The 22,161-nt window shown below is 36.5% G+C and overlaps 1 protein-coding gene across 4 annotated transcripts in view; it reads right to left on the reverse strand.

Moving 5' to 3' along the window:
• Positions 1 to 22,161, reverse strand: part of PTPN21 (protein tyrosine phosphatase non-receptor type 21) — a 47,755-nt gene that overhangs the window by 18,554 nt on the left and 7,040 nt on the right. For 3 of the 4 annotated variants that reach the window (XM_051620659.1, XM_051620657.1, XM_051620658.1), the window contains exons 3-12: positions 13,547 to 13,716; positions 10,874 to 10,971; positions 8,285 to 8,352; positions 7,796 to 7,866; positions 6,163 to 6,250; positions 5,870 to 5,958; positions 3,255 to 3,342; positions 2,448 to 2,527; positions 1,203 to 1,304; positions 515 to 575 (exon numbers count right to left, since the gene is read on the reverse strand). In XM_051620659.1, the coding sequence (XP_051476619.1) occupies positions 515 to 575; positions 1,203 to 1,304; positions 2,448 to 2,527; positions 3,255 to 3,342; positions 5,870 to 5,958; positions 6,163 to 6,250; positions 7,796 to 7,866; positions 8,285 to 8,352; positions 10,874 to 10,971; positions 13,547 to 13,716 (915 nt within the window). The remainder of the gene's footprint in view (positions 1 to 514; positions 576 to 1,202; positions 1,305 to 2,447; positions 2,528 to 3,254; positions 3,343 to 5,869; positions 5,959 to 6,162; positions 6,251 to 7,795; positions 7,867 to 8,284; positions 8,353 to 10,873; positions 10,972 to 13,546; positions 13,717 to 22,161) is intronic. The other variant, XM_051620660.1, reaches the window with a different exon arrangement.

The raw sequence follows: 22,161 nt of genomic DNA on the forward strand, positions 1-22,161 counted from the left end.
TGTCAGTTAAAAACTCGTTATGTATTTAAAAAAGAAGTTTTGAAGTTTTTTTAATATATAATATTAATACATATATGAATATGTATTAATATATTAACATTATATATATATATATAAAGTATAATACACACATGCACATACAAAGCCTTAGTTTCTCCTGTGAGGTCATACGAGAAATAATTTTTAAAAATGAAAAAAACCCACAAAACTACACATCACAAAGCCAAGACTATCTTGCCTTCTGACATCTAGGAGAGTGCCCTAGATGAGTCTCCAAAAACAGAGCAATCAAACTGAAGTGTTTAAAATATTATCCACTGCAATTACTTTAATTCCATTATTCAGATAGCATATAGCCGCTTTTTCTTCGAGTCAGAAACAGTTCCTCCTATACTATCTTTTTCACTGCTCATTTTATTTCCATGAAGGAAACTACTGTTTGATTCAAAACTGAATTGAATTTATGAATTGAAATTCATTAAAATGCAAATATAAACCTATTTGCTCTCCTTACCATAGACATCCTAGATGAAGACCGCCTTCTAACAGGATTCACTGTAACAGGCTGGGTTTGTCTACAGAAGAAATTTTATGTTGAGAAATTATTTTTAAAAACTAGAAGACCTATTTCAACCCTTGGAAAGTTCTCCCAAGTTCAGTTAAAAACCACTCTACGTTTCACAGTGCCAGGTCCTGTGTTAAAACAGACCACCCCAACAGTCTCGAAAGGAAAGTGCTCTGTGCATAAACCTCAGACATTTCTTTGACTCTTCTCTATGAAGCATAAAAGGAGACGTTCCCAGAGCACTGCAGCAGGGCCGAAAAAGCAGTGGGATAACCAGGGACTAGTTCCAAATTTGAACCCCATATAAAATCTCATGCTGTAAGTTACCTTTTCAACAAGACCAGACATAATATTGTTTACAGAATGTAATGTTACAGATGCTACAGAAACTGGGAAGAATGACTAAACAGCATGAACACTTCTATGTTCTAACATTCAAGCCAGCAGTAATAAATTTTCATAATTTGTTGTTGATTGCCTCCAGGATGTAAGCTTCAGAAACTTTTAAGTTCCTTTTTCCTGCTCTACACTGCACCTGTACTCTGCATCTTGCAGCAAGACAGAGTCAAAAGACAGCAGAATAATGCAGATGCAGGAACAGCCAGATTTCAGAAAGAGAGATGATTTTTCAGCTCACCCTTTGGGAAGTGAAGGACGAGAAAGGATTGGAAAGCGTGGAAGGGAAAGAATGAGGGAAGACTTCTGAGAGCCCTCCTCAGGTGGAGAGTCCAGGGAGTCTCTAAAGACAAGGTATGCATAGATAAAGGAAATAAACAACTGAACTTCATACAGACATGCAGAAGAGTTTTCAGCAGCCAGACCAGATGACAGGGAAACTTAGAGCAGAGGTAAGAAAAAAAGGTTTTGTGAGGACTTTACCTATTAATAAGCACTTATTGTAGTGAAAGGGTTAAAATAAATAATCCTAGAGACTGACATCCAAAACAGAACTATAGAACTGACATCATTCAGATAGCAATGCACAAGTCCTGCAAATGCACTACTTCTAACCAACATTTACAAGCTTAGAGATGAGGTCTACTCCATTCCAAATTCATCTTATTCTTCCAAAATAAATTGGCATTAAACAAACTAGCAAGTCTTCTGCTGTACAAAATATTCCATTATCTTTCCAACAGCCTCAGCCCATTTTGGATGAACCCCTCCATAGCTATCTTCTCATGTACAAAGAAGAGGAATGGAACATTTGGGAAACATTCTTTTTTATGACAGACTATTCACTGGGTCTAATTCTCTGTTCTTTGACAGAAGTAACTAAACTGAATGAAAGCTGTACCAGTAGAGTAGCTCAAATTCCAGCCCTTGATTTACAAGTTGGAGACCAGCCCATTTAAATTTAATTTGATGAATTGTATTAAATTTACTTTGCACTGGTGCTACTTGAGCTATACGGATTCCATGGATATCCGAAAGACCACACACCACCCAGCTGTCAATCCAGCACATTTCAGGAGTGCTTCACATTCACTTCCTGTCCTTTTAAAGGCCTCTAGAGTGTCCTTTCAGAGCAGTTCACCCAAACCCAGGCCAAAATCCCGGTGATTCCAGTAGCTCATGGACAGACTAGCAATAGTAGCCCCTGAAGCAACTAAAGTCTGTCACAGAACTGAGATCCAGCAGCAGGGGTCAAACACTATTGCTTTTGATAATATTTCAGCGTTTAGTATTGTCCTCTGTTACAAAGCAGAAAATGTCTGACAAAGTGAAGTATTTTATATAAAATTATTAAGGAAAAAAACCCAAGTCATTAATGACTATAATCTAAACTGGACAGTAAAGGCATTACAGAAGTTATAAAAGATTTCGCTTCCCAATGGAAGCTTCAAGGGCACCAAGAGTTCTGCTAATGTAATCTACTTACAGGCTGCATTTATTTAGTCTGTAAAATTTGTGTCTAGCCACACACATCCTCCATACATATTTTGCTGTTTCCATATCTTCCTGCCAAAAAAAAACACAACAAAAAAACAAAAATTTTGCCTTTTCGGCCAAATACGCATACCCTTCACATGCTTTCAGACAAGCCATTGAAATTTTTAAGATTAAATTAATATTAACTGATTTCCTTTCAATAAAACTTCATTACTGTCACCAGGTTTTCCCTAAAAATGTAAAGTGAATGCCTGAACACACACTCTAGCCTAACAATTGTATTATATTTATGAAAGTTGAAAGTAGAAGCCTTATTTTCTTTTGTTGAAGACCCTCTCATCAGGCATAACACTAAAGTAATTTACATTGTGTGTATAAATATATAAAGTGCCATAAGATTCTCAACAGCTGCCTTACCAGGAAAGGCAACTGATAGAAGCTATGTAAAATGAATTCTGCAAGGAAAATCACGGCCCATTCCAGCAATGCTCTAAGACCAAGTTTATCTTTAAATGCCACAGATTTAAAAGTAAAAAATTAAAAACATGCCAGAGATTTTACTGGAATGGTTGAAAATGTTTGCAACCACCTGAGCCAAACCTGTCCATGTAATCAACATAAATTTTCCACAGAAAGCTGTGGAAAAAGAGACAGTATTGCTAGTTTTGACCCTCTCATACAGTTCAGAGTTACTAAATATATAAAATGTATTTTTTATCCCTTGAGTTAAATTAGCAGTCTTAATTTGTGTTTTTATTTACTGAAGCCTTCGTGAAAAAAGTAAAAATCTACTCACAGTTTGGAATTGGATTGTCTCTTCTTTGTTTCCCAGCTCTAATGCAAAAAAGGATTTGTTGTGAGACATGTTGGCAATATCATGCCACCTGCAGACAAAATGAATAGAACAAGACTGGCAAACTGATTTTCAAACCACAGAAAACGCAACTAAAGAACACAACTGCCCCCAAGAACATTATAAAAAACTGAAGACAAATAAAAAGCTCATTGATGTATCTGAACAAGCTGCAGGCCATCACTTCCATATCCATTAAATGACTGTTGAAAGGAAAATAGGTAACTCTTTTGAAGATGCATAACATATAGAGCAGTAAATTTATTACCTGTCTTCCACTTGAAATGTTTTGAAGTGTTATCTTTTTTTAAAAAAAATAAATATATATAATATTAGAATCATAGAATGGTTAAGGTTGGAAGGGACCTTCAAGATCATCAGGTTCCAATCTCCCTGCTATGAGCAGGGACACCTCACAGTAGATCAGGCTGCACAAGCCTCATCCAACCGGGATTTGAACACCCCCAGGGAGGAGGCATTGACAACCTCCATGGACAACCTATTCCAGCACCTTACTACCCTCATGATGAAGAATTTCTTTCTAATGCCTAACCTAAATCTACCCTCTTTCATTTTAAAACCATTACCCCTTGTCCTATTACCACCCTCTCTGGTGAAAGCCCCTCCCCAGCTTTCCTGTAGCCCCTTCAGGTACTGGAAGGTCCCTATAAGGACTCCTCGGAGCCTTCTCTTCTCCAGGCTGAACAGCCCCAACTCTCTCAGACTCTCTTCATAGCAGAGCTGCTCCAGCCCTCTGATCATCTTCATGATTAGTTATCTCTAAATTATAATATCCCAACTACATGAAAGCAAACCGTACATTCTAGGGGGACAAAATATAATCTACACTGAACAAAGCCATTAAGACATTATTATATGTATTTTCAAGAACTCTCTGAGATATTGACAGATAAGAAAATGTTAGATTGCAAAAAATATAGTACTATATATTTATTACACTTCTTGTTAAATATTAATGTAGTTTGATCCACTAGAATTATGTTACGGTAAATAAAGCCTATATCATTGATTTATTGAAATAATATTATGCAGTGCACAAACACAGGGAAAAATCATTATCTAGATACAGGACTTGCTAAAGCTATTTATATGGCTCCCATTTTCATTATATAGATGTGGCTGATGGCATTTTCTATAGCTGCTCACCATTAAATGTGTGAAATAGAGTAACATTGTGTCTCCACTTTGACAAAGACCCATAGGCACAGGGTTCGTAGGCATTTATGGACACCATTATGAAATTACTTGAACCAATCTGAAGAATAACCCAACCTTTGTAAATTGTACCAGTGGGTCATTTTCCTATGCTTTTCTGCCACCCAGATACCAAGATATATGTACCCCTGGTAGAACTGCCCAGAGTCAGACAGCAAATAAGTAATAAAGCAGAAAAATGGATCCTGAAATGGGAATATTAATACTTTCTGATGTTTTCCAATGTGCAACATTTTTCTTATGTTTATACAGACACTGCCTCCACAGTTCTTGGCAAAATTATGGCAAATGAATGGTCAAAGCTTTATTAGTCTCCCCTGTGTGTTTGGAAAGTCAGACAGCAGACTTGTTGCTTAACTCTGCAAGAGAGCAGAGTAGGGCACTTCTACCACTCTACACAATTAAAAAGAATTTGGCATCACCTCTCCTATCAGCAGCAGAGATACAGATTTATTGTGAGGGACAGTTAACAGTACTGAATTTATAAATTCTATTAAACAAAATCAATATCAGAAAGAAAAACACTTGCTACTTTCTCTAGTTCCAGAAATTCACCACGAGTTACAGTAACATTGGACCACAAGATTCCAAGATTCTGTTCAAATTCAGCCAAAAATTCAATTCTAGAAGATTAAAGTTCATTAAGAATAAATCTTTTCTTGCTTTAGCAATAACTACAAATTACTAAAATCCATTTAAAAAAAAAAACTCCATTAGTATTTTTTAAAATTTATTCTAAATTCTGTCCAAAGATGCCCAAGCAACCATTCTTGAAATCAGCAAGAACCATGTAGACTCATCTAGTAATGTGAAGACTGTTACTGTTAGTTAAGTAGCTGACATGCCTATGTCTACAATGTAACTATCAGCACAGTTAATAATAAACTGAAACAATGTATTAGTTCAAAATAATTAAATAAATTTTACCATGTGACTCTCCTCAATTTCTTTCATGTATATGAAGAGAACTCCTGTATCATTTTACAACTAAATACTTCTAAGCAAATTGATGTGCTTAGGACTTAAAATGTTCTATGTGCAAATAATTTCTCCTTTTTGACTTAACAAATGTTTTGCAATTGAATGTATATTAAATGTTCATCTCTTAGAATTAATCTGGCTTAAAGAGGTCCATCCTGTAGTCAATACATTGAAAAATTCCCATGGACTTCAGTATTCACTGCATCGTGAGGACCACAAGACTATGTTCAGGTTTATCAAATTAATAAATACACATAATATCTAATATTCATTCATGCTAGCAAGGAACATATGTAAAATTTGAAAGGCACAGAGGGATTCATAGAAAGAACAATACTAACCTAAAGACAACAGGAGGACGACCGTTTTTGTGTTTTACGAAGATACCATCAAGACATGCTCCAATGAATATGTCACTTCCTTGGCTGTCCTGTAAGAAGTTGGAAAAAATTATGCAAATGGACAAAAAGGTCTTTGAAAGCAAAGTTACATGAGAAGCAACCACTCTTACAATTCTGGGGGACAAAAAAAGGGCTGGTGTGATTTTTGGGTTTTATTTCTTTCTGGCAGGAAACAATGCTTTTTACACAGGGAAAAAAAAGGCAACTGAGACAAAAATCAAAGCCCTGTTTACCTTTGCAGGATAGGTCTCCTCACCATAGCCCTCCATTCTTTCTACTTCCTGCATATATAACATTTCGGCATCAGGAGGAGTAAGGCCTCTACAAACGAAAACAACGATCATCTAGTACTGTCAGTAAGAAAAAATCATCTTTGTTTTACTCTGACTGACACTGACAAAGCTTGAAAAGCATCCCCAAGACATCCAGGCAACCATCAAAGCATGCTGTTTTCTTCTGTGCCAATAGCTCAGCCATTGTCTTGGCCCTTAACCTTTGATTCTAGTAACTTCTTTCTCTCAGGCATCTCTAGGGGCAACACAGTCCAGTGAAAATAATCACCTCTGCTAATGGCAGACAATTATCACATTCTCCTTGTCACCATATTATCAGAATGACTATGCTAGCATTTCTCCTATTGCAGTATACATATTGAAGATCAATATGAAGTTTGATGCTTTACATTTCAGGTAAGACAGCCTCATTCTCTAAATGCTGACACAGTTTTAACTGTAATAGTTTGAAAACAAGATCTGTAGGTAAAGGTAATTTTTTTTAAGTAGACCAACTGGGAAAGACAGTTTTCTCACAGACTTGCAGTAGAGTCACAGGGATTAAAAGCTTGTGTTTGCCTACCTATCTCATTTGATCTCATAAAAGACATTATCTCTACCAGCAGAATCCTGTCATGCTCATTCCTAGGTCTCTTAATACTTTTTCAACCCTCAATCTCTCTGTTTCCTCACTTTTTCCTAGTGTCATGCAGATTGTTTTCTTTGTTGAACTATGCAGTCTTGTTATGAAAAAAATGCCAAAGACAAAATTATTTGAATTGTTAAATTTTTTTAAAACCAATATACATGATAAATAATACTCACATAGTCACAAACATTTTTCAATGATGAACTGACAACAAAGAACTTAAACCTTCCTTTGTCTTGGAATACTGCATCTTGGGTACCTTTTACTTAAGATCATGCCCTTTTTACAAGGGCATGTAGTGACAAGACAAGGGGTGACATTTTTTAACTGGAAGAGGGTAGATATTAGGAAGAAATTCTTTACCATGAGGGTGGTGAGACACTGGAAGAGGTTGCCCAGGGAAGCTGTGGAAACCCCATCCCTGGAAGTGTTCCAAGGCCAGGCTGGATGGGGTTCTGAACAACCTGGTCTACTGGGACATGTCCCCTCCCATGCACGAGGGTTGGAACTAGATGATCTTTCAGGTCTCTTCCAACCCAAACCATGCTATGATTCCATGCTCTTAAGCATTCTGAAAAGTGAATGGCTACATTTCTACTGCCTTCAGTATCTGCCAAGGTTGTTTATCAAGAAGCATGGTTATTGGGGTCACAATTTCAAATAAACAAGCATCAGAAACATTATACAGCTGAATTCACACTACTTAATCATGTTGTGTATCTTAATTTTCAAGCAGAACCCTCTCATTTATTTTGACAGTCATTCTTTTCTCTTTTCACTTAAAATTCAGCAAAAATTCTTGTAATTTTAATGCAGACTTTTCAGTGAAAAACTCATTTCAATGGGAAAATAAATTAGTCCAACTGTCTTCTAAGATTCCCAACTTCCTGAGCTACTGAAGCAATCACATCAAAACTAAATAATTAAGAGTTTAAAAAATTTTACCTGTACTTCTGATGTAGCAAGGCAACTTTCTGTGTTGCTTCTTCCAGTATTTTTTCTTCTTGTAGCCAGCCCTTAGGGTAAGATAGCATTTATAGAATGAAATTTTTTAAAACTCTACAAAATTAAATAGTTATAATTTCTTTACACAAGCAAATCAACGCTCAGCTCTAGTCTTGGAGCTTAGATGCTGCAATGTGCACACAAACAAAAACAAAAAGCGCAAACGCTGTTTTACTCAATTTCCCATCTCCACCCCAACCTTCTTTTCAGTGCAATATAGAACAAAATTGAAAATACCTTGCAACATCATTGTTTTGTGCAATATCAGCTATCATACCTCACTCCAGCCTCAAAGAAAACCTTTACTGAATTTGAAAATCTACAGGCCAGTAAGCTAGATAGAGTCTGGAGTCTTTAGTAATTCTTTGCATTTACCAACCTAAAGAAATATTTATAATTTAGATTTATTAATTTAAAATAAGTACTTACCACTGGAAACAAAGCAAATCTTTGCAGAAACTCCTGAGATTCATACTGATCATAGTCTCCAAAATCAGCTAAAAAAAAAAATCCTGTATTCAAACATTTCTAACAAAATTATTCAATACCCAATTAATTGTAGAAAGGATCTCCAAGTAGCAAATGTCCATCCTACTGAATTATGATCTGAAAGTATAACAATGGGACAAACTAACCAGTAATGCTTATGAAGAAGTAAACCCACAACCTGTATTTCTGCCTTGTTCAGAAAAATTAGTAACACTCCTGCGGACAGGAAAAGAGAAGAACCAATAAAACACAGTATTGCTCGAAGTTCCTTAGTCTCTTGGGCTTTTCTTTGTTGTTTTTTTAAAATCACAGAACAGTTGAAGTTGGAAGAGGCTCCTGGAGATCTAGCCCTAAGCAAGGTCAGCTATAGCAGATTGTCTCGGAGCCTTCTCAGGTCAAGTTTTGAATACGGAGGATGGAGACTTCACACTTCTCTGGCAACCTGTTCCCATGTCTCACCACTCACACAACAGAAAACTTTTACTACGCTTAGGCAAAATTTCCTGCATTTCAATGTGTGCTTATTTCCTGAGAAGAGTCTGGCTCCCTCTTCTTTACTTCCTCCTGTGAGATACTTACTTGCAGTATAGTGCCAGGAGACTGCTCTAACCTGCAGCTGGACTCAAACACTCCACAAAGCAGCTGGGCACCCTGATGCTCTCAAGCTTTCTACAGCTCCCTGCACCCAGACAAGCAGCAAGTGGGACCTAGAAGCCTTCCTAGACTCAGAGGAATACTCAGAAGGAACTTAATAATAGCCTTGATAAAAAAATAACAGTTTTGATTTTAACATCATACCAGAGGGCATCCCAAGGAATTTGCCTCTTTTTCTGTTTCCATGAAAAAATTAGCCAACATTTCAAAGAAGAGAAATAAACCAGTCATTGGTTTATTGGAAAAGTTATGTACCAGTCTCACAGGAGAAACTGCAGAACAAGTCGGTACCAAATAGCTGCTCTCAAAAATGTAAACACAAGTATGTAGATCCTATTTACACTACCACAGTTTCTCATCCATAATAGTATAATATTAAAGATACTTAGGAACCAAATCTGTATTAAGCATTAACAATTAATATGCAAGTTATTTATCGTAAAAGGGGAGAACTTGTGACATGCTACACCAACACAGCACTTGACATAGAGCAGAGTTTAGAATTAGCCTACTGTAGTTATTTAAAATACAGAGAATTCTTGAAACCAGTTCACTCAAAAGAGCAAACAACTGCTTTTGTTCATCCACCAGCTAAAATTAACTAACCTACCTGGTCAGTATCAGAGCTACTTTAGTTATCAGTGCACATTAATTTATAATCTGCATTTTTCCTGAGTTGTTTTTTTCACTGTTATCAACACATAGCCTTTCTCTCTTAGTCAAGACTAAATAAGGAATGTGAAAGCTAAAAGAATAAATATTTTCCATGTGGAAAGAGGATTATATTGAAAGACTTCTATAAACAACTCACTGAGCAAAGGGACATTTACCCTGTCTAAAGATATGAAAATAATAAAGCAAGATTTTGCCAGTTGAAGACCATTAAATCCTGGCTTGGATTAAACAGATTCACTGTTATATAAACAAAGTACTAATATAATTCACTCTATTTCACTGGTAACCTCATTTCAAAATACATAATCATCATCTTTAATCTAGTATTACAAACACATATAATTAAAAAAGGACAAAAAACCCTAAGCTGGATGTATTGCCAAAGATTTTATGTCCCTTTCAATTTTCACTGATTTACAGATGCTGTTGGATATACTGGAGTGGAATTCACTGTGAAGAAATATATAAACACACTAAACAAAACTGTTGCCATTAAAAACTTTTAATATGGGAGATTTAAGATTGAACAAGCATGTTAGCAGCGAACACCAGACGTGATCAGCACAGACAGACTCAGGACTGGTGGTTCTCTGGTGTATATTCTATCTCATCTGACCCCAGTTAGGGAAAATAAAGCAGCTATTTTCATGTAGCTATCACAAAAATGGGTCTTCAGGAGTGATCTGAACACAGTAATTGTTAGCAGTCTTGCACATGAACTTGAAATAATCTTAGGTGTTAGATATTTGGGACAAAAAGTGGAGATATAAGTACTAAAGTGGAGATACAAGTACTAGTGTACAGTCAAATTTGCTTATTTATTAAAATATGGATCTTACTCTTGTTACTGTGTCAGAATAAAGTCTTCACTGACAGAAACAGAAGGAAGGCCTGTTGATTTAAGCAGGTGACTAAAACCTTTGCCCCCAAAGGAAATCCACTGTCTAATTCAAACCTCCTTCCTGAAAATACAGGTTAGACACCCAGGTGTACCTTTGAAGACTGCACAGAAATATCTGCAAGTTTGGGACCACTGATTCCATTGTTCCCCCACCTCAGCTCAAATGATGAAGTTGTATGGAGAAAGCCTTTTATTACTGAATTGGGTCTTTGACCAGTAAATAGAAAACATGCAATAGAAAATGTATCACCAAAGTTTCTAATGCAACATTACCTAATTGGCACAGTTGCCTTACTTACCCTGAACAGCTAAACCAGCCAGATGTATTGCTTGTTCCAGTGTGCATGGAATGTTGCCCTCCAAAATATCTTTCTTTAATTGCAAATAATACTGATACCTACACAGGAAAAAAAAAAGAAAAAGCTAACTTGGGCTTCTTAATTTAAAAAGAGTGCAGATGAGTATGCCTGTGTTTCCTATTCCTCTCTGCATTCCCCTTGTGGAGTTTGTGTGGAGGGTCATCTTCCTCATTATTTGGACCCACTATGTCATGACCCTTGCTAACTCATTCCTTAGCTTTCACGTATTGCTGCAGAATCAAAATGCTGCTACCTCTTAAATGAAAAAAATCTCCATGATTACTATCTACTACCATACCCTCATAAATTTCTTAATTTTACCTCTTCCTTCCTTAATATTCATGTTGGCTCCTCTTTACAATGTTCAGCGCACTGCTGTTGTATTGTCTTCCAATAGATGTAATGTTGCACATCACTGCAATCACAACAGTGATTTTCATTTCTGCATTATAGCTTCTGAATACATTTTTTTCTCCCTCTCAGGGCACCATTTTTTTTCTTTAATCTGATCTTTTACTGGGTCAGCTCTTGTACATGCAACCACTACTAGCTATACTATTTGTCTACAGTTTGGACCACTATTTTCTTAAATTCTCCTGCCCCGTTCAGCCATCCATGGAACTCGCTATCTTGAGCCTAAAACACCTCAAGTCTAGCTTTAAAAGCTTCTTAACCTCCTCATATTCTATGTTAAATCTTGTGAAGCAACGCTTAAAGTCAGAACATGGAAGTATGTGCTGAGATTCATTCAATGATTAGAAAGACCAAGTAAACTCCACACAAATTTTCATCAGGCTAAACGATAGCTCTCTTCTTTAATTAGTTAACAGCCTGTTAAATGCAGTGACACTTTATATATATTGATTAGACTCTCCTGGATCCTAATACAAAGAAAACAGTATGCCATATGAAAGTAGGTAACATCTACAACACACTAAACAGCTAGGACTACACCCAGGCCTCAAAAATAAAGGAAAAAGCTACCACATACCAAGGGATTTGGGGAAGTAAATCTTCCCAGTAAAGCAGAACAACAAGAGCTCTTTCCATAGAACTGCTACCAAAAGAATCTTGACACTACCTCATGATAGTACAAATACTACCTCTTTTGTCTATGACATGTCAGTTTCCTAGTATACATTAAATTTGCTTAAACACAATCTCATTTATATTGAAAAGGCATGAAAAAAGTCCACAGATTTCTGAAAATAATGCAGAATCTCACTATCACACATAAAAGTAAGTACCCTTCCTTTAGGACTTGAGTTTAAGGTTGGCACATAAATTCCTGCTTCCTACAAGGCACCACACTGCAAAATTGCAGTTAAAGCTCCTGCATAAGCATCAGATTATTTAATTAAATGCTAGAGAAGAGTATTCAAGGTTTTTCAGACAATTTAGCTATTCAACGCAACAACATTATGTTTATTTTACTCTAATTCATCCTAGTACTCCAACAAAGCACCGAGTCTGAAACAAAGGTGGCTTGTTGGTTTTTTTAATTAAAAAAAAAAAAAAGACCACTAGAACAATGTTTTGAGTCAGTAAAATATCTGAGAAAAGCCCAAAAGTTCAGAGTATTCGGAACAAATATAAACTTACGAAAATTGCACATAAAACTGCCAGGCACTGAGCATTTCATACAGCACCAGTGTCTGCACCAAGAGGCTTATCTCCATGGGAAGCTTTTACACAATTAGTGGGAACGGTCTCTGGCAAAGCATTTTAGCACCACAGTATATGAAGACTGTTTTAATGTAACCACAGAATAAATTAAGCTGGAAAGGACCCTTCAGTACTGGGTCACCTGGTTCAACTCCCCACTCAGAAGAGGGCCAACTCGAAGCTACCAGCTCAAATGGCTTAATTAACACAAGCACATATTTCTGAAATAACAAATATATCTTTGTAATCCAATTACCGGTTTTGTATTCATTTGCCTGTTAAAAAATAATAATTAAATAAGAAAAACTATACACATTAAGACACTAGAAGCCTGGATACAGGCCCACAGGAGTAACTGGCCAATATAAATGGTTACTGTTACTTTTCCCTTGTAATCAGCACCGTTTATATACTGTTCCCCAGATTCACAGTAGAAATGGATTTATGAAATCAAAGCTAAGATCCACCTTTACTGTCCAGTGGTACATTAGAAAAAAAAAAATAAATCACAAGCTGGAGCTTAGCCTGTGGTTTGCCAATGTATTGCACTGAAAGTACAGAAAGTACTGAAAGCAGAATAAAAGCAAGCATAGCTCAACAAAATCTGCATGTGCTTTGTGCAGGATGGATGTCCACAATAGCAACAGGTCTTCAAAGCAAAAAAAAAATACAGATAAATATGAAGGGACTAAAACAAAATTCTGACCACGCAAGTATGAAAAGAGGCTTGAACAGATTCCTAAGATCACCTAAAAGTAACTTGTTTGCTTAGTTTATCACATATTTTAAATATTTTAATTGGAAATAAACACACAGTTTGAACGTAAATTCTGCCTTAAGTCATAGTTTCCATTTCTATGGAGCTCGGGGGGACAAGTAGACAATTTTTAAATTTACCAGACATTTCATAATGCTGAAAACAAATTTACAGACACATGTGAAGTTTACCTGGTAATCTCCTGCTGAAGCTGAGAAACACTAGGCACATAGAACACTACTCCAAAATACACAGTTGGCTCCAAGGCATATTTGTCCAGCTGCTTTTTCAGAGGCTTGTCCAAATCTACCCATCTGCGCTGATTCTGCTTATTATAATACCATAGACTGAAATACGTAATCTGAAAAAAGAGGCATTTCAAAGATGAAAAAAGTTAATGTTGTAATATTGGATAAAATTTATTGTATTAAAGTCTTGCCACATAGAAATAAAGGTTTTAAAAGACTGTCTAAGGCTATGAGTTATTGAAATCTTTGAGAACTGGAGAGGTATTTAACATCAAGAGCAGATGTTGCTTCCAGATAAGCAATCCATACACATAAGGTCCCCCACTAAGATGTTTTCAAACCTACCCCTTATTTGCATACAATCCCTGACCCTGTTGTGGCAACTCACCGCTGTTAGTAGTAAGCATTTATGTGTGTCAGGAGAACTAAGGGAAACAAGGAAGGCAAATAGAAAACGACACTGGACAGCAGGACAGCAAAGTATGGCTTCTCTGCACAGGACAGCTGCTCAGCCAAAGACAAGCGCATAAAAGCACGGCATGGCCCATCCCATAAGCCAGAAAATGATCAGGCACAGCAGCAAGCCACCTTGCCGGAGCAGGCATCTCCTGACTAAACCAAAACACAAAATACAGTATACATGGGAATGGATTGCTCCGAGAGGCTGAGTAATGTCAATCCCTGGAATGTCAAAATCCTACTGGACAACATCTTGAGCAGCAGAATATAACTTTGTTTAGATCTCCTCTGAGAAGTGGGTTTGGACCAGAATATTTTGTATCATTCTGCAGTATAGTTCTAAATCCAGAATGCACTTCTAAATCTTCTCACTCAAATTTAATTTCTCCAGTAGGTTTGAATTGATGAAAATCTGCTCCTGCAGTACTTACTTCATTCAGATCTGGACCAGCCAACAGATATGGACTTGAAAATATTCACGCAAAACTGGATATAATAATTAGAAGTTTCTTAATTGAGGGAAGGAGATAATGGAATGCTATGAATTAGCAATTATGTCTGCAGGCATTTACAGAGAAATCCTCCAGGTTCTTGCCACATACACATCATTAGACGTAGAAATGGTAGAAGTACCAACACCTCTAAACCAACATTTTACTTTATACATTTTCAGATGTTTTTAACTTACATAAAACTAAGGTATTAGGGATGAAGTTTTATAAAACAAAGGACTGTTCATCATAATTATTTTTTACATCAATAATTTCTGTGAATTAGACTTGGAAAATCTGTCTGCATGAGCAAACAAAACTTTTTTTTTTTTTTTCTTCTCAGGAGCTCTAGTATTTTGATGCTTTGGAGCACAGATTCGAAATTCATTGGGAAGTGACAGCTGGCAGTAGAGAAAGGCCACTTTAGTACTTTCCTGTGAAAAGCTGCCTATATACGTATCTGTAAATTAATATACATAAATCTTGATAGTTTATAGTTTAAGCAGAATGAAGAGCCTACCTTAATGGGATTCTGACTACGCATGCAAAAACCACAGCAGGGGCAGGTATGCTACATCCCAAACTCCAAGTACAGCAGTGAAGTCAATACAGTCTATACATATCAGTATAGATCATTAAGTAATTCTAGGCACAAAAGCCAAGGTGTAGCATTAAATTAATAAAACCATCTATTCTATAAAAGCATTTTCTCTGGGAAATTAGAGCTAATTCTAAGGCATAATTTTCTTTTGATATTGCACACTGGCATAAGGTACTTATTTGTCCCTCTCTAAATTAGCATCAACACAGTTTTAAGTGATTGTTGATGAGTTTTGGTGGGATTTTTTTCCCATAATGTTTTAAAAAAATCCTTTTAATTAAAATAACTGTTACCATGTAATGCAAAACCAGTTTTCAGAAGAGAATAAAAAAGTTAGGATGAAGTCTGCCCATATATCCTTAATAAAGATCCCTTCTGCAGACTCTAAGACAACTCTGGTTCTATTTGATAAAAAGGCAAGCGGTAGTACAAAAATTAAATTTAATTAGAACTGTTCATAGAAAAAACCCACAGTTTTTCAGTATAGTGGAAGATATCTGGAGAAAAAGCAGATTGCTTGTATATACAAAATAGTTTCATGGTTGGGAAAGTTTAAAAATCATCATAGAGAAACAGACTGTATTCCCACATCAGAAACAGAGTCCTCTTGTAAAGCAAACGAAAGTTTTGACAGGTGGACACTGTGTGCTCTGAAAACCAAATGTCAAACTTAAGAAGTCATAACTACTTCCAGTTTCAAAAGCACAAAAGGAATATGGCAGTGAATTAAATCCTCTGAACCACACTGCTAAATTTCTCAGTCCGGGTGCACAAAGTCTGCTGATACCTTAAACAACATTTGCTTTTATTTCCGTGTGTCAGTCCCCCAACCATAAAATAAGTGCATGGTAGCTTCCACTATTCCACAAGGATATTGAGAAGACAGTATCTTGCAAGTCCATAAAATGTAAAGTAGTCCCACACAAATTCAGTTAAGAAAGAAATACTATTTTCACTGCAACATCACATACTAAAAAAGACAAAATCTACTGAATGATAACTCCTCAGCTCTTCCTGCAGACTGAATGAGGAAAGGAATCCATGTAAAAAGCTGCATTTCTCTTTCATTACAAGACTGTTAACACTATGAGGATAGTTACAGGAGCCTGTGATGCTGACATCCACTACCTTCAAGAGTTATAAATGTAATGTGTATATAATGCAAGACAGTAAGTAAACTAGAAGACAAAAATATAAAAATATCAGTTAAAGCTGAACTACACGCCATGAGCTACTTGATCTCACTTGCTAGGAAGAACTCAGAAAAGAAGGTCTAATGTGCTGGCCCAGCCCACCTGCCCAACTGCATCAGCCCTGGGCTGAGAAACATCTGAAATGTCGAACCACAACCTCCTGGCTGAGAGCAGAGGCCAACGTGGAGGCTCAAACCTAAGGGTAACAGATACAGAACCACACAAGGACACCAACAAAGTGGAAATACCAAAGTTTTATGGTAAAAAGTACCACACAAAAAGTTTTGGAAACCAATTCAAAATGCATGCAAAAACTTCTAAGCAACTGTTCAACTCTCACCTGCAGCCTTGGCGTATTTAAGCCCCAAAGAAGCACAGATGAGTAACAGAAAGGTAAGGAGAGAAAGAGCACAAGCTTCTGTTAACAACACCCCTGTATCTAACTCTCTCATGTAAAATACTCCTAGTTCTACACCCTGAAGTTGAAATCGAATGTATGGTCTATTTTGAAGGCCATACTTGAAGGCCATACTTTTGAAGATCACTTGCTGTGGTCTGTTTCTTTAAAACACTGTCAACTTTTTCTTGCTAACTACACAGAACTGAGTAGTTACTGGCACAACAGTAACCACTAAGTAACAGACAAAGAAAAATGTTTCTGTGTTTTAAAATATTCTCTGGAATCCAACATATCTTTAAACAAGATTTTTCTGCCACTGTATTTTCCCTTACAAACTCCTCCAATCTGAACTATCAAAAATAAAATCAAAACCAAGTAAAACACTATGGACTAAAGCCTGTCTTCTGACTTGTACGCAAACCTTTCACTTGACTTCAAGGGCAGAATTTGATCCGATGAATTTTCAGAGGAGCTTATGCACCCTGGAATATTCGCACTGATTAAAATAGAATCAGTTTTTATTCATTGCTAAAACATTTTATTCTTAGCAGCTCAGGACAACACCCAATTCTAAAAGGAATATCATGACATAATTCTTAAACTATGTTAAGCTGTTAAGATTAACACTACTTTGAGGTTCACTTATTTTAGTCACTTATTCATGACCCAACCCCTTTGAAGAAAAACACATAGAAATAAAAAGAACATATAATTTCTGCACAGTTAATTTCTACTTAGCTGCTTTCTGACACTATGGACAGGAATAGTAAGCATTTTTGCATAAAAGTTCAAGATTAATCAAGAACACAGAAGTACCATAAGCTCACACAGTATTACAGCTCACACAGGTTGGTGGAAGTGGAGTGACTTCTATGAAGTCAGATTTCCTAAGGTAAGGAGAGGAGCTTCATCAGGTATGAGTGCCACAAAGCCACATTTCTGTCAGTTTGTATCTTTTGGCATGTTGTATGATTAGAGTCAGAGAAGTGTGGCTGATAAGCCTCAAGAAGAAACTCAGTAAAATCTCAGTGTGGGCTTCAATTGCCTAAGAGCATGATACAGAGAAGACAGAGCCAGACTCTTCTTGGAAGCGCTCACTGCAGGTATGAGAAGCATTGGGCACAAGCTGCAACACAGGAAATTCCAACTAGATTGGAAAAAAATTCAGAACAAAACTAGCCAAATACTAGAATGGGTAGCCCCAAAAGGTGTCAAATCTCCGTCCTTGGAGGCACTCAACCTCACCCAGGCAATTCCTCAGCCACCTGATCCAAGCTGCATTCCTGAGCAGAGGGTGGGATCATGCAACCCTCAGAGATGCCCTCCAACTCAAACTATTACGTGATTCTAGGTCATACAATTGGTGCAAAAAAGAGGAAGAGCTTACTGAGAAATTCTTGGATGTAAATTAAATAGCACTTAAAAAAAGTTATCATTCATAAACCCATTAAAAACTGAGCTTTAAATCTTTAAATTCTCATCAGTTTTCACATCTATGCAGCATACTTTGCTGTTTATCATCTCTTCTAAAATTTGAAGTTGAAATAATAAGATGGACCTTCTTCCCTGTACCAGCTGCCTGGTATTTGTTAGTTACAACTAACTGCTGCATTTAATTTTATTTTCCTTAATATGGAGTAGTCTCATCCCTAATATAATTCCATTTTGGCTCTAAACATTATTTATATGTATCAGTTATGGTGATTAGCTATATTACAAAAGGTTTAATACAGAATCTCAAGGTCTATTTTGGTCATAGCTTACACTCTCTAGAAAATAAATAAAAAGGCAAATACATATGAAAGGTATCAAATGTATGTAATCTCACTTGAGCTTAACAGCACCTATTATGATCCTCAAACTCTGTGCCTTTCATTTTTTGGCAATATAATATAATGTTCCTTAGGATTTTGAGACAACACTATCACTGCCATCCTTTAAAAAATATATTAAAAAATCACTGCCTATAAAACCTCAAACTGAAGGAAAAAAAAATCCACTTCTCGTGGATGGTAGCAGGGAGGACAAATAGACTTTAGCACACATTCCCCTGAGGCATAGCAGTGTTCAAACTTTAATTTTAACGTATGTATTTAATTATATATTTCCCAGCTAATTTCTATATCCTACATTACAAATCTTACAAAATATCTCACAGGTTACAAACAGACTGGAGAAAAAAATTGTTTTGTAATTGTCAAGACAGTACCTTCTAATTAATGCAATCCACTACCTGCATCAAGGGCACAGTGACCTGAGGAATCACTATCCTAAAATGTGAGGTAAGAAATTGAAAAAAAACCACCCAACAAGCAATAACAGGGTTTACAGAAGAATGCAATCAACATGTATTTTCAGGCTTTTCCTCTTTTACAGTGGTATAAACAAATAAAACATGCCATAAGTCTTTCCTCAACAGAGTGCTGAAAACTCCTTCTCATTATTGAAGGATAAGCACTGCTGTCAGACTTTAAAAATTCCAGTTAGCCCAAGGGCTCCACTGCGTCTAGCTTTATTATATGCTTGGATGCAAAACAGCTCCTGCCATCAGGATACCACAGTTTAAATAAACTGCATGCAGGAGAACTGGGTCAATAATCTTGTACTATGCACAACTGCCAGATACCAAGTGAAAGCTTTACCCTATGGAACTACAGAAGGAGACAAGAGGCCCTGAAAATTATCCAGTAACTCCAGTCTTATCACAGCAGACAACCTCCTCCACAAATCTTCCCCATCTCTAAGACAGAAAGGATTTGGAGCAGCCTGGACTGGCCAGTGTACAAGATCCAAGACTTCCTGGAAGTGGTGGAGACTAAAACCTGTGAGTCTTGCCACGTACCAGCCACTGAGTGGAAAGCTGCATTCCTCTACATACTACCACAACCAATTCTTGCAGGGAAAGGAGGACTGCTGGCTGGCCTTATAAAAATCCCTCACTCTTTCCCACCTTGAAGTTACTCACTTTAGGGCACTTTTGCTTATTCTATCTTTGTTATTCTAGTACTGACAAGATCTCCAACTGTAGCTGCAGGAAGGAGCGTTTAACAGGGTAGCTATACAGATATAGAGAGAAGTCAGTCTTAATTTTTAGTTCTTTCAGGATGGAAAGCTTTTTTCCAACATCACTCCACCCCCAGTTATTTTCTCTAACTACTCCAGTATGGGTTTAAAAAATGTTATTTAAACAAAGCCATTGCCAACTATAGCTTAAAGCAAAGCAGCAGGGAAAAGAAATAAACCAACAAAATCAATACTCTGCAAAGTAATCTAACATACTTTAATTTATTCCAATTAAAACATTCCACAAATCGCAAAATACTATGTTTTATACCCTTCAAATATCTTGAATAAACAGCCTTCTGACAGGGAAGGCAGATTTGACTCATCAGTACGTTAAGACAAACGCGAACTGGGTAATTTACAACCTGAGAGCAACACCTTCATGCTGCACAGAAGGCATTATATCAAAGACAGATCAACCTCTTGCAGAAAGAGGTCAGCTATCAACATGGCGAACAAATGTAGAAACATACTTTTTATTTTAAATCATGTTACTTTTTCCCACCACTGTCCAAGGGTCTGAGAAGGATGCACTCACATATCTGCTTTTTGACTCACACCTTACACAGCACTGACATTTAAAAGGAGTCTCATGTTCCCACTCATCAGAGGCTTAAATTCAGATTGCTTTGCAATAGGGAAAAGCAAAATTTCCAAGTAGTATAAAATTACAATAAATCAATGTATTTGCTTCCGAAGTAAAGAAAAACTCTTCTGTCAAAATTAATATAAGCCTGTACAGCAATTCACAGACATCATGACAGTGAAAAAAATACAAGTATGTGGCATACTCAAATTCTGACTTAAGTTTATAAAAAAGCTAAAGAAATCAGGGGCAAGGCTTCCTAACTGCCACTATTGCTTTCATGGAAATACCTTAATTTGTGCTGCTCAGTGTAATAAGAGTGCAAATCCTGTTGCTTCAGAAAAAGGAAGAAATACAGTAACTGCACAGTGACAATTATGGATTTTCGTCTGACTGCTCTGTCCTTCAATTTATCTTGGTCCCTAAATTACAATTACAGCACACTTAAAATTAATGTATGTTTTAGATGGAGTCAAGTTTGTTTTTCAATAAAGTAGCATATTTTAAATTAGATTACACACTGAAGGTACAGATTTTTATGCACATTCCTCCATGACAAATTATCCTTTCCTAATTTTAAGGAAAACTTGATTCAAAGAGGCAACCATTGCAGTTCAACTGTAAGCAGTTTCTCCTCTTTTTTCTCCAAGCATTATCTAAAATTTTGACAGACTTTGATACAAGACATAAACATAATTATGTTAGTGACACCTCCGTCATTACTTGGGATAACTTTTATTTGCCAGTCAGTACGTTTACTGACACATATACATGATAGAGTATTTACAGTTGCACTTGGTCTTGTTTTAAAAACATTCTTTCTGTATGCAAAACACATTTAAGAAACTACTACACTGAACTAAAACTATTTTTTGGTGTTTTCTTCAAACAAGAGCCAGTGTTTCAGAATTCAGAGCAACGTTTTGCAGCATAATTCAATCATTTCTGAAACACTGTTTCAGAACTTTGAAAATTATTCAGTATCCAAATAACCTTGATTCCTTCTTCCTACTCATGTCCAACACAAGCACAGGAACACACACAACACGTATGTGCATACACACAACATATTCTCCACAGAGGTTGCCTACCATTTGTTCTTGTACTTGGACCCAAATCTCTACCACACGTCTGCAGTTAAGTCAAACTCTGCGTATACACAGTAACAGAAATTATCCCTTTGTTCTGATTTAGAAGTGTTATTAGGAAACAGAAATAAAAGAAGATCCAACAAGACACATAAATCTCCTGCCAAACATCCTGTAGATATCTAGTTGGATTAACATTTTAAAAATATTTCTGTATTTTCAAGTATTTAATTTGTATACTCATGCCCCACATACAAGATAGGAGTGTTGCATCACAGCTCTCAGCAGTTTTTAAAAAACTTTTAATTCCAGAACCGTTTTCTGCAACAAATACAGCTTTTTGCATAAATCAAGTTAGGTTATAGATCTCTCACAGGAGAAAAGGCAGGCTGCACTACAAAGGGTAAGTAACTTATGTTCCCTGTTCCCTTGGTTTCTTCCTCCAGTTCCTCAGTTTAAGAGGACTGGATTACACACCCAGTGCTGACGACTCACATTTTGGGAATACCAGAGATGTTGTTCTTAGTTTAATGCATTAATTTCTCTTCTCTGCAGAGTTTACCATTCAGTAAGAAAATACAATTGTCAACATACTTAAGACTTCCTAAACCCTATGCTTCTATACTAGTATACAACTTGGAAATTGAGAAGTACTAATTGGAAAATCAAAAGAAAAC

Source organism: Apus apus, chromosome 5 (assembly GCF_020740795.1).
Source record: "Apus apus isolate bApuApu2 chromosome 5, bApuApu2.pri.cur, whole genome shotgun sequence".
Lineage (NCBI taxonomy): Eukaryota > Metazoa > Chordata > Aves > Apodiformes > Apodidae > Apus > Apus apus.